At 43.0% G+C, this 13,690-nt stretch overlaps 2 protein-coding genes across 2 annotated transcripts in view; one reads left to right on the top strand and one right to left on the bottom strand.

Annotated features, from left to right (window-relative positions):
• Positions 1 to 744: 744 nt before the first annotated feature.
• Positions 745 to 13,690, bottom strand: part of LOC308317705 (breakpoint cluster region protein-like) — a 66,889-nt gene continuing 53,943 nt past the window's right edge. Inside the window, exons 20-24 of the mRNA XM_080766942.1 lie at positions 9,386 to 9,525; positions 8,765 to 8,899; positions 8,276 to 8,381; positions 4,805 to 4,967; positions 745 to 2,195 (exon numbers count right to left, since the gene is read on the bottom strand). Of these exons, the coding sequence (XP_080623068.1) occupies positions 2,106 to 2,195; positions 4,805 to 4,967; positions 8,276 to 8,381; positions 8,765 to 8,899; positions 9,386 to 9,525 (634 nt within the window). The 3' untranslated portion in view covers positions 745 to 2,105. The remainder of the gene's footprint in view (positions 2,196 to 4,804; positions 4,968 to 8,275; positions 8,382 to 8,764; positions 8,900 to 9,385; positions 9,526 to 13,690) is intronic.
• Positions 10,255 to 12,829, top strand: LOC308317706 (uncharacterized protein). The gene is made up of 2 exons (XM_080766943.1): positions 10,255 to 10,583; positions 11,358 to 12,829. Exons 1-2 carry the CDS (start codon positions 10,361 to 10,363, stop codon positions 12,713 to 12,715), a joined length of 1,581 nt encoding a protein of 526 aa, XP_080623069.1. The 5' UTR covers positions 10,255 to 10,360; the 3' UTR covers positions 12,716 to 12,829.

Raw genomic sequence — 13,690 nt, 5'->3', positions numbered from 1 at the left:
ATTTTTCGTCTTTGTTTTAGTCGACAAAAACACTGTAACCTAGGACAAAAATGGGAACCAATTATCTTTTATAAAAGACCAACAAGCTTGAACCTTTGGGCAACTCCAAAGAACCTGCTTCAACGTATTTTCAATTATTTAATAGCTTTTATTTTGGTTTGTAAACTGCAATAGAACACAGAGAGGACAGAGGAATTAAGCAGCACAAGATTCATATGTAATCAACATTTTTTTATTTACATGAATCATACATCATTTGGTAGTGCTATTCTTGTATTAAGGAATCACAGGGAGTTGTTGCTTAAATTGACATGAATCACAAGCGTTTTGGGTTATGGGAGTGTGCTATAAAGTGTCGCAGTCCCGCCCCCTTTCATGACGACGCCAGGCCCAGGAAATAATTCCCAATGCATTTTTCCCATAGACAGTTCAAAACGTATTTATTTATAAGCGTCGTACAAACCCAACTTGAGTTGTGACAAATCATGACAACACAATATTTTGGACCAAACAAATAATTATAAAGAAGAAAAACAACAAAAAGTGTTGTAACCTGCCGTTTTCTTCTTCTTTCTAATTATTTGTTCGGCCCAATTTTTTGTTGGTACAGTTGGCTTTGTATACGAGGCTTAAAAATAAATACTTTTTTAAAAGTCTATGAGGAAAATGAACGGGGAATCATTTCCTGGGCCCTGGTAGGGGCGGGACTGTGAAACTCTATAAAGTGGCTGAATATTTGTAATTAACAGTTAATGTTTTGTGTTTGTTGGTTTCAAAGGTTAATGTTTTGCTTTTCCTCAAATCTCTTCACTGAGCTTTGAGCATTTTCATATCAATAATAGAGGCAACGACAGCAGGCAACAAGCAGTGTAGTAGGCCTATATGAACATACAGTAAAGAACAACATCCCCTGATCCCTCCCAGGACACTTTGCAATGCTTTGCAAATCTGTGCCAAAACAGTGCTACAACATTCTGGAACATTAAATAATAAGCAACCTATAGTGTGTCCAGATGCTTTCATTTATGTGACGGCGGACTGGTTTTTGCCCTATCATGGTAAAACCCTAACTAACCCCCCCCCCAAAGGAATGGAGTAAGCAGTACACAATATTTTGTTGTCCATATAAACCCAAGGACAACAATAACTGAAATAAAAAGTGACACAGGGAAGACGAGTACAAAGCAACACACAGCACAGAATACGTTCCATGATGTGTCTAAGGAAGGATTAGATTAGGTCTGGATAGCCTCTCTGGGGCATCGTGGTTGATAATTCCTGGAATTATTTGATCCTTGCTTGTGAAATACCCCCTCCCAAAATGCACGCACACACTCACACTCACACTCACACTCACCCTCACCCTCACCCTCTCTCCCTCTCTCCCTCTCTCCCTCTCTCCCTCTCTTTGGTTGCACACCACCAGATGGGCCGGCTGTGAGCTTAGTAGGGCAATGTACAAATTGTATAACAGAGAAAGAAAAATAAAAGGTACATTTTCAGGTCAACATGCCTGCATGTTGTGCGTCTCCGTCTCATACATTACGTTTTGTACAAAATTAAGAGAGTGTTGTAAACATAATGAAAATGTTCCTATTGGTTATCAGCAGGGAAACATTGGCACATTTAAACTCAAAGGTTTCTGGGTAAATAAATGAACATAAATGAACATATAGACAGATAAATATCTACCCTTCCATTCACTCGCCATCCATTCAGCCATGAATGAAAAGCAAAACACGCTCTATAACAGCATGGAACGGGGGAAATACTAAAATAAATTGTTCTAAATAAAACAAGTTGTAAATTACATAGAAACAAAACAAGGAATGATGTGTATTGACTATGTTTTTTCGTTTGCGAGACAGCAGATAAGTAAACAACAATACACCAAATGCACATCAACACTATAGTTGTGTGGTGTAGCCGTTTTCCAGTTAACAATGTGTGGCTGGCGCCACCTTGTGGCTGAACTGAGAAGCATCTTCGGTAAATCCAAACATTATATGGCTGCTCTCAGTAGCCTGTTCATTCAGCAGCAGGGATATACCGGTTCTGAGCTGGAAGGAAGCTCAGCCTTTTTACTTAACAATTCCAGGTTCGTGCTATACTTCAGTAGAGAAGAGAAGGCTCTGACGTTTGCTGTCGGGTGTTGGAATGCTCTCAAGTTGAAGGAAATACAGTAGGACTTGTACCTGCAGAGATAAAAAGGAAAAGCACAGAGGATACATACATCATTTTAAATTACCTGCGTATCCAGACAACTATTCTACGAATGCTATATAGAGTCATTTGTCATTTCCGTTCACAAAAATATATATATTTGAAAATTTCCATTTCCGCTAAGCAGCAAGCTATATTATACTCAGATAATTTGTATTTATATTAGAATACATTTGCGTGGCTGTAAAGACGAAACGGAAGTGGGGAGGAGGCTTCACATCCGCTTGATGTTTTACTCATGATCAGAGCTTCCGTTGCTCCAGACTGTAGTTTAATTTACTCATGATCAGAGCATCCGTTGCCCCAGACTGTAGTTTAATTTACTCATGATCAGAGCATCCGTTGCTCCAGACTGTAGTTTAATTTACTCATGATCAGAGCTTCCGTTGCTCCAGACTGTAGTTTAATTTACTCATGATCAGAGCATCCGTTGCCCCAGACTGTAGTTTAATTTACTCATGATCAGAGCTTCCGGACTGTAGTTTAATTTACTCATGATCAGAGCTTCCGTTGCTCCAGACTGTAGTTTAATTTACTCATGATCAGAGCTTCCGTTGCCCCAGACTGTAGTTTAATTTACTCATGATCAGAGCTTCCGTTGCTCCAGACTGTAGTTTAATTTACTCATGATCAGAGCATCCGTTGCTCCAGACTGTAGTTTAATTTACTCATGATCAGAGCTTCCGTTGCTCCAGACTGTAGTTTAATTTACTCATGATCAGAGCTTCCGTTGCTCCAGACTGTAGTTTAATTTACTCATGATCAGAGCATCCGTTGCTCCAGACTGTAGTTTAATTTACTCATGATCAGAGCTTCCGTTGCCCCAGACTGTAGTTTAATTTACTCATGATCAGAGCTTCCGTTGCTCCAGACTGTAGTTTAATTTACTCATGATCAGAGCATCCGTTGCCCCAGACTGTAGTTTAATTTACTCATGATCAGAGCTTCCGTTGCTCCAGACTGTAGTTTAATTTACTCATGATCAGAGCTTCCGTTGCCCCAGACTGTAGTTTAATTTACTCATGATCAGAGCTTCCGTTGCTCCAGACTGTAGTTTAATTTACTCATGATCAGAGCTTCCGTTGCTCCAGACTGTAGTTTAATTTACTCATGATCAGAGCTTCCGTTGCTCCAGACTGTAGTTTAATTTACTCATGATCAGAGCTTCCGTTGCCCCAGACTGTAGTTTAATTTATTCATGATCAGAGCATCCGTTGCCCCAGACTGTAGTTTAATTTACTCATGATCAGAGCATCCGTTGCCCCAGACTGTAGTTTAATTTACTCATGATCAGAGCTTCCGTTGCCCCAGACTGTAGTTTAATTTACTCATGATCAGAGCATCCGTTGCTCCAGACTGTAGTTTAATTTACTCATGATCAGAGCATCCGTTGCTCCAGACTGTAGTTTAATTTACTTATGATCAGAGCATCCGTTGCTCCAGACTGTAGTTTAATTTACTCATGATCAGAGCTTCCGTTGCTCCAGACTGTAGTTTAATTTATTCATGATCAGAGCATCCGTTGCTCCAGACTGTAGTTTAATTTACTCATGATCAGAGCATCCGTTGCCCCAGACTGTAGTTTAATTTACTCATGATCAGAGCTTCCGTTGCTCCAGACTGTAGTTTAATTTACTCATGATCAGAGCTTCCGTTGCTCCAGACTGTAGTTTAATTTACTCATGATCAGAGCTTCCGTTGCTCCAGACTGTAGTTTAATTTACTCATGATCAGAGCTTCCGTTGCTCCAGACTGTAGTTTAATTTACTCATGATCAGAGCTTCCGTTGCTCCAGACTGTAGTTTAATTTACTCATGATCAGAGCTTCCGTTGCTCCAGACTGTAGTTTAATTTACTCATGATCAGAGCTTCAGAGCTCCAGACTGTATGACGGAAGGCGGAAGCATTTGTCTGGCAACAGGAGACCAACACCAGTGTCATGTTTGTTTGTTTTTTCGGTTTAATTCAGTTTTTATGTCATGTTTGTTTGTTTTTTCGGTTTAATTCAGTTTTTATTGAAACTATGTGTCAGGAGATACATTATACAATCAAGCAAAAATGAAGAGATTCATAATACAAACACGGTAAAGAACAAATACATATTTATCATAAAATGTAAATAGTTGATGACAGGGATGTGCACACATAGACATCAAAGGGGGCTTCAGCCCCTGCCCTTTTATACCCGTCTGTAAAACAACTACCCTTTCCAGACCACAAATGCAGCATTTACTACATGGTGAAAGAAATGCTAATGCCACTCCTTTCCTTGCCATACCGGAAGGCAGCATTCAGGAGAATTGCTTTTCCCCCCCCCCGAAGTCTCCTGAACTTGAACACAGCATTTTGCGTTGAACAAATTTGTTTAGAAATCCATGTCGTATACAACGCATCTCCACTAACTAAAGAGTGCTGGGTTGCGCCACGAGAACAGCTGAACTACAAGCTCTCAACGCGTCACGCTGCGACGCGTTGCGAGCTTGTAGATCTGCTATTTTTGGTTCAAAAGTGCCCTCTTAGCGGGATTTCAGCCCCCTGCCTCTCCAACGCTCTCTGCACGTGCCTGGTTGACGAACCTTACCTGAGACATAACTTCCAAGGACCAGCTGTCGTTCATAGAGATGGGCTGTGTGGAACCGCTTAAGATCTTGCTATCTTTCTCCGAGGGACGGAGCAGCGTGGGACCAAAGACTGTGGCCAGGTTGTGGAATGACATCTTGTTCACGATCTCATTGTCAGCAATCCTATATGAAGCACAAAGCAGTGTTGATTTCGTCGACTAAAAACTAAGAGGAAAAATGTTCGTCGACTATATTTATTTCACTGACAAAAACTAAATTGAAACTAAAACTAAGACTAAATATAGTCAATTTCGTCAACAAATAAAATATAGACTAAAATGTTAGGAAGAGACTAGTGGACAAGAGATCCAGTATAAGTCATTTTACAATTAGTTGCATTCTGACAATAGTCGATCTACAAGCTCACAACGGTTGTGGGCTTGTAGATCAGCTATTTTCAGCAAGTGTAAAATGAGCCATTGCGACAGCATCAAGGCCCGCCAAAATACATTTTAGTCGACTAAATCAACTGTAGATTTAGTCGACTAACATCTTATGATATTTAGTCGCCTGAAACTAGACTAACACTAAGACATTCCCCGGTGACTAAAATGTGACTAAAACTAAATGAAAACTATTCAAGACTCAAGAGACTAAAACTAAAATCAAAATGTGCCGTCAGAAACAACACTGGCACAAAGGAAATTAACATTTTAAACAGTTAAAACTAAAAACAGAAGAGGCTATTGGAGAAGCTGATCTGGAATAAAGACACATGATCTGATGCAGGACAATGCTACTAGGCCTATGACAGGAAGAGACATCTTAGTGGGAAAGTATTGGGGAGAACAGTTCATTTGGTTAGTAGTAGAACTGCACTGGTAGCAATCGTCCCAAGCATCGTCTGGTCGAAGGACCAGATTCTACTCGTAAAGTTGGATTTCTTCCTAATTGACTAATTGCACTCAGACAGTCTTTGCTGCCAACACACCGTGAGAGGCCTACAGCATTTTCTTTGTTGCTTATTTGAACACAAGCTTGTTTCCCCAGTCCCCACCACTGGGTAAAATAGCTGAAATGCGGTAGTTTGCGGCAGTGGCATACATACACCCTACATTAAGGTATGTAGGGTGTTTTTGGGTGAAATTGGGACTGAAAATATACCTTTCCACCGTTGCCTCAGGCCATTTAAATATGAAAGGGAGGTTAACTAGTAGTTTGTTCAAACAATGGGTTCAGGGCCAGGGGTTCAGTGTGTGTGTGCCACAAACACTGGCACAAACACAAACAGAGCCACGAGATAGAAAACCCATTTAAACCAAATTATAAAACAGCAAAAGGAAAACTATCTGACACATTGGAAAGAAGCAACACAAAAGCAGAGTAAACTAGAATGCTATCTGACCCTAAACAGAGAATACACAGTGGCAGAATACCCGAGCACCGTGACCGACCCAAAACAAAGAAAAATCTTAACTAGGTACAGACTCAGTGAGAACAGTCTCGCGATCGAGAAAGGCCGTCATAGGCAGACCTGTATCCTGAGAGAAGACAGACTATGCACCCACTGCACACAAAATGAAGTGGAAACCGAGCTACACTTCCTAACCATTCTGTCCATTGTACCAAGACATTAGAGACACATACTTCCCACAGTACATAGAATTTGATCTATTGAAGATTCTGACCTTCAAATGTACATCCTTTTTGTTTTGATTGTATTGCTGTATTGTTGTATTGTTCTTTCTGCTTTGGCAATGTAAACGTATGTTTTCTCATGCTGGATGGAAACGGGGGCGTCAGGAGGATTTAAACATTGAAACGGGGGCGTCAGGAGGATTTAAACATTAAAACGGGGGCGTCAGGAGTATTTAAACATTGAAACGGGGCGTCAGGAGGATTTAAACATTGAAACGGGGGCGTCAGGAGGATTTAAACATTAAAACGGGGGCGTCAGGAGGATTTAATCATTGAAACGGGGGCGTCAGGAGGATTTAAACATTGAAACGGGGCGTCAGGAGGATTTAAACATTGAAATGGGGGCGTCAGGAGGATTTAAACATTGAAACGGGGGCGTCAGGAGGATTTAAACATTGAAACGGGGGCGTCAGGAGGATTTAAACATTGAAACGGGGGCGTCAGGAGGATTTAATCATTGAAATGGGGGCGTCAGGAGGATTTAAACATTGAAACGGGGGCGTCAGGAGGATTTAATCATTAAAACGGGGGCGTCAGGAGGATTTAAACATTGAAACGGGGGCGTCAGGAGGATTTAAACATTAAAACGGGGGCGTCAGGAGGATTTAATCATTGAAATGGGGGCGTCAGGAGGATTTAAACATTGAAACGGGGGCGTCAGGAGGATTTAAACATTGAAATGGGGGCGTCAGGAGGATTTAAACATTGAAACGGGGGCGTCAGGAGGATTTAAACATTGAAACGGGGGCGTCAGGAGGATTTAATCATTGAAATGGGGGCGTCAGGAGGATTTAAACATTAAAACGGGGGCGTCAGGAGGATTTAATCATTGAAATGGGGGCGCCAGGAGGATTTAAACATTGAAACGGGGGCGTCAGGAGTATATTTAAACATTGAAATGGGGGCGTCAGGAGGATTTAAACATTGAAACGGGGGCGTCAGGAGGATTTCAACATTGAAACGGGGGCGTCAGGAGGATTTCAACATTGAAACGGGGGCGTCAGGAGTATTTAAACATTGAAACGGGGGCGTCAGGAGGATTTAAACATTGAAACGGGGGCGTCAGGAGGATTTAAGGAGATGGAAACGGGGGCGTCAGGAGGATTTAAACAATCTGAATGTCAACTTTTTTGCTGCATATCTTTGCTTCTGGGGGGGGGGTCCCTGGAACTACATATTTTCAGATGGGAGTCCGCGGCCAATTACATATCATTTTTGGGGTCCTTGACATGAAATAGTTTGAGCACCACTGATATTTTCAGAAAACTGAAAAACTAGAAGGCATTTTGTAGAATCTGGTCTCAAGTCTAAATGCATTCAGAATCTCAACAATAGAAACTGTATTGGCACGGAAGAGGCAGAGGGGGAAACGGATAGGTGTAGGAAGGGCGTCAAGGCCAGTGTAGCCTCAGGGCATAAATCATTATCATTTTGAGGGGGCATAAGGCCAAAACGAAGAGGCACAGAGGTCATGACCTTTCACGACCTCCATGAAATTCCTGCCCTGCAGGGACAGGCGCACACACACATTCCAGGGGGTCTTAATTCATATACAGTAGCGATTTGTAGTAGCATGAATCACCGTATCCCAATTTTATTCTTATTGATATAATGATATTCAAAAATAGCCAATCTACAAGCTCACAATGGCGATGCGCTGTGAGCTTGTAGATCTGCTATTTTCAAATTATATATATTTTTTATCTTGAAAAATGTGGACGAATTTGAAATAAATGTGACAAAGAAATCAATTCGGAGGTCCACAATAGCGCTAATGAAGTGCTGTATGTTACCTCTTTAAGTGATCGAGTAGGAAGAGGAAAGTGACCAGGTTAGGCTCTGGGAGAGACAGTAGTAGGTGGAGCATACAGCTCTCCTTGGCCACGCTGTCTGAAAGAGCTGGGAACAAAAGAAGAAGAAGAAGACATTGATAATATGACATTGACTGTAAAAGCACATGCAGACATATTGTATATTGATTGACCTAGACCGGTGCCCGGATGTAGAGCATGGAGTCGGTAACGATGGAGGTTGGGGATCCATGCCCCACCCGGCTATGCAATACCCGTTGTACCCGTCTGTCTGTTTTCCCATGTATGGAGATTTCTGTATCCGATTCCCTGTGTCCCTTTATTGCTATAATATGGAGTTCTGTGAAAGGCATGCCCAAATATGTCTGTCCCTGTCATATCCCCTGTCCAGAGCCTGGGCAGGGGCCCTGTCCAGAGCCTGGGCAGGGGCCCTGTCCAGAGACTGGGCAAAAAAATCCTAAAGCAACTTACCTATGCCTCCGGCAAAGTTGGGGTACAAGTCATCAGTGAACAGAGGCTCCGGCAGCTCGCGGAAATACAGCTTCAGTGTCCCAGCAATGGCATTCACGTCCATGTCTCGCATCATGACAGACACATCCTTATTGTCTGTAGAGAGGAATGATGATTAGTGGTATAATGTGGTTACTCGGGTGGTTTGATGCGTATGTCCCTGACACTGAAACACAACCTCATTACGTCACAATCGTAAACCAATTATACCCTGGCATTGGTACATAATCTTCATCACGTCATGGGACATCTGCGGAAAACATACCTGCACGGTCTGCTTCCCTATGTCCGCTGGCCAGCGTATGACGTCATATCATATGCATTCTAAGGGACATTGGTACATATCTTCATCACGTCATGGGAAATATGCTTCGTAGCATGACGGAAAACATACAGTACCTGCACAGTCAGCTTCGTGCCAGCATCTGACGTCATATCATATGCTGGCCCCGGACATACGCATCGTAGCAACTGACTGATAACATTACTTGCACGGTCTGCTTCAGCAAGTAATAAGATCTGGTTGCAAAAGGGGTGAAGCCACAAGCATACCTAAAGTAAAAGTATCTGAGATGAACTCACTTGAATCAAAAGCAGCCTTCAGGGCCTGTATGTCGGTGGCCACTCCAGACACTCTGTAGATTCCCACCTCCTCCGTTCCTCTCCTCTCTATCTCTTCCACACACTGTTTCACTATGAGGGGCACTTTGGAGCGTTCTCTCCTGTAAGAGACACAAATGAGTACACATGGAAAGGGTTAATGTAGATCAACACAATATGCAACGATGTTTGTTGCATATTGTGAGTCTGGGACGTGTGGAGCGTTGTCCCGGTGTTTTTAGTGAAGGTAATTCCAGCTTCCCCCTGCGTTGGTTCTATCAGACTTGCAAGCAAACTTTTGTTTGTTTTGAATGCGACCGGGAGCCAATGGAGGGAGTGGAGAAGAGGGGGTCGAGACAAGTGAGAATTTTGGCTGATTGAAGACCAAGCGAGCTGCGGCATTTTGGATTAATTGGAGTGTGCAGTCAAGTTTGAATATGACTGATGTGTGGATAAGGAGCTGGGCTGACGTCTGGTTGAGGAAGGGACTAGGAGGTGGAATTTACTCTTTGTGTAGGACAAAATTAGACGATTTGCTCGTCCACATATGAGATTGTCAAATGGGAATTTAATGTTTGTGTAAGACGAAAATCAAGTCTGTGAAAAAAGGGAGTGAGTGTCCACATCCACATGAGATAAACTGACACAATCCACAGGTCCATGAGGAAAAACAAGTAAAGTGACAAATGAAGGACTTTGACCCGTTTAATGCCTAAAAAGGAGGTAGGTGGGAACAGCAGAGGGGAGGGGGGGGGGGGACTTTGATATGTGACTCTGTGAGTGCTGTAGCAGTGGGTGGAGACTGGCGAGTGGGTGGAGTTTAGTCAGAAAGCAGAGCTTTCTCACGACCATCGAATGCCAGCGAGGAAAGTCCCAGACGGTAAAAGCGGGCTTCAAATGTGGACCATCAGAGTGAACCGAAGGAGATGAACTATTTGGAATTCCTTTTAAATAGAGATGTCGTCCGACAGCTTTTCAGCTGCTGCGTCAGAGAAGGAACAGATCTACCAGGCAGCCATGCTGAAGCAGCCTGTGATGAAGTTACACAGAATAGAAGAGGAACCGATCTACCAGGCAGCCATGCTGAAGCAGCCTGTGATGAAGTTACACAGAATAGAAGAGGAACCGATCTACCAGGCAGCCATGCTGAAGCAGCCTGTGATGAAGTTACACAGAAAAGGTACGTGCATGTTTTCATGTCACTGTGCACTTTGATTTCAGCTTCAACAGGAAGCACATGGAAGTACAGAAATGTTGTCTGTACTGATTGGAGAATATTATATTCATGTTCATATACAAATCCCTTATTTTTCATTTTAACATGCTGCTCTCACAATGTTCCTAAACTCCATAATGCTTACTTGGGGGGGGGGAGGGGTCACAGCTGTGTGCATCTGGTTCCAATCCTCACGTAATGCACACTCCCCTGCCTTCTCCAAGGTCAAGCTTATGGGCCAGTCAAGCTCTGGTTTCAACCGGTGCTTGAATGACCCATGTCCCAGTTGCTGCCCAGTTTCTCAGAACTCGTCATGTCAGGACACACCCCCTTTTCAGATTTTGTGTCTTCATATATCCAATGAATGTGCATTCTTCCTCATGTTGTCCCAAGCACGACTCGAGAGAGCATCACTTGTACACATTTTAATCAAACTTGTAATAAATTGAACACCATAGACCAGACTTGTCAGCTTTGACTTTATTCTCATCTTGTGCTTAAAACTCGGCAAACAGTAGTCAGTAGAGAAACGGAATGTGTGTGTGTTTGTGTGTGTTTGTGTAGCGCACATCATCAGTCATGGTGATGGTGAGAGAGAGAGAGAGAGAGAGAGAGAGAGCTGCATTATTTATCCCACAATTTTGCAACCCATTTTTTCCACCCAGTGTCAATAGCTTGCATGTTATTTTAAAACATTTTATTCATGTTTTTTTCCTCTCTCCTCATACTCCATTCCAGATGTCTTTCCTGCCCAACTCAAACATACCTACAGCAGAAATAGACCTCTCAACCAACACCAGAGAATTCACACAGGCTTGAAGCCCTATGCCTGTGACCAGTGTGGGACTAGGTTCAGCCAGAGCGGTGCTATCAAACGTCACCAGATAATTCATACAGGAGAGAAGCCCTACGCCTGTGACCAGTGTGGGACTAGGTTCAGCAGGAACAGTGAGCTAAAAGCTCACCAGAGAATTCATACAGGAGAGAAGCCCTACGCCTGTGACCAGTGTGGGACTAGGTTCAGCACGAGCAAAACTCTAAAACATCACAAGATAATTCATACAGGAGAGAAGCCCTATGCCTGCGACCAGTGTGGGATAAGCTTCAGCCGCAGCAGTCATCTCAAAGATCACCAGAGACTTCATACAGGAGAGAAGCCCTACGCCTGTGACCAGTGTGGGACTAGGTTCAGAACGAGCAAAACTCTAAAATATCACAAGATAATTCATACAGGAGAGAAGCCCTATGCCTGCGACCAGTGTGGGATAAGCTTCAGCCGCAGCAATCATCTCAAAGATCACCAGAGACTTCATACAGGAGAGAAGCCCTACGCCTGTGACCAGTGTGGGACTAGGTTCAGAACGAGCAAAACTCTAAACAATCACGAGAGAATTCATACAGGAGAGAAGCCCTACGCCTGTGACCAGTGTGGGACTAGGTTCAGAACGAGCAAAACTCTAAAAAATCACGAGATAATTCATACAGGAGAGAAGCCCTATGCCTGCGACCAGTGTGGGATAAGCTTCAGCCGCAGCAGTCATCTCAAAGATCACCAGAGAATTCATACAGGAGAGAAGCCCTACGCCTGTGACCAGTGTGGGACTAGGTTCAGCACGAGCAAAGCTCTAAAAAAACACGAGAGAATTCATACAGGAGAGAAGCCCTACGCCTGTGACCAGTGTGGGGCTAGGTTCAGCACGAGCAGTGAACTCAAAAGTCACCAGAGAACTCATACAGGAGAGAAGCCGTATTGGTGTGACCAGTGTGGAAAATGGTTCAGCACGAGCAGTAATCTAAAAGTTCACCAGATAGTTCATACAGGAGAGAAGCCCTACGCCTGCGACCAGTGTGGGACTAGGTTCAGCAGGAGCAGTACTCTCAAAGATCACCAGAGAATTCATACAGGAGAGAAGCCCTACGCCTGTGACCAGTGTGGGACTAGGTTCAGCACGAGCAGTCATCTCAAAGTTCACCAGAGAATTCATACAGGAGAGAAGCCGTATGGCTGTGACCAGTGTGGGAAACGGTTCAGCCAGGGCAGTGCTCTCAAACGTCACCAGATAACTCATACAGGACTCTCTAATGATGTCATGTAGTCAGGGAGTAGGTAACACTAGTGTAGCTGATCTACAAGCTCCCTCACAACACGTTGTGAACTTGCAGATCAGCTATTTGTGCTGGTTAAAACACAATTCTGAGTATGACCTATGTATTTAATGGACATTACAGTATATCATTTTTTAATTCATAAACTGTAGGTGTCCCTGTGATATCTTTTCTATTTTACATAATAAAAGTATTAACAAGAGCTTGTCGTTACTAAATAATGATAACAAATTATTGTTTACTCCATAAACATAAATGGTTAAAGAGTGACACCTGCTGGATATAACACTAATTGCAGTCATTCTCAAAGCTTTTCATCTCAAAGACCAAGCTTGATATTGATCAGGACTCATAAATGAACATTTATTAGCCTGCTAAGTTAACATACATCTTGAAAAGATATGCCAAGGACCGCCATGAGAGAAGGTTTTTATTACGGTTCTAGCAGTGATTCTCAACCATTTTCATTTCAAGCACTCTCAGTTGGACGCCAATTTATATCTTAAAATCAATGTTAAATTTAACTCTGAGAGTGTACAAATGGATAACGGGTCTGTTTGGTTCCATTTGTACACTCTCTATAGTCCATTTGGTTCCTAATTATCATTTCCTGTAGCTGGGGACCCCCTGGAACTCCCTCATGGAGCCCTAGGGGACCCCACTTTGGGAACCACCGGCTTACGGCCATGTCTCGCGAATTGTGGAACGCCCTACCAACAGCCGTAAAGGAATGTGAATCTCTAATCTCCTTCAAAACTGCGACACGGGGCGGCTCACAGGAACCGAGCCGGCAACCTGGGAGCGTTCCCCGGGGACCCCCCGGGGACCCCCCTACACGGTAACTGTCATTTCTCGAAGATTATTTGCTATTTGCTATATTTTAATATTGAAATTCTGAATACGTTTTTGCTATTTTTGAATTGGAATCCTGAACATTTTATTTAATTTCAAATGCATTTAGTTAT

The sequence above is a fragment of the Protomyctophum bolini genome (genome assembly GCF_963924005.1).
Source record: "Protomyctophum bolini genome assembly, chromosome: 6".
Classification (NCBI taxonomy): Eukaryota; Metazoa; Chordata; class Actinopteri; order Myctophiformes; family Myctophidae; genus Protomyctophum; species Protomyctophum bolini.
Note: the sequence above shows the minus strand (reverse complement) of the source record. Positions and strands in the feature narration are given on the sequence as shown.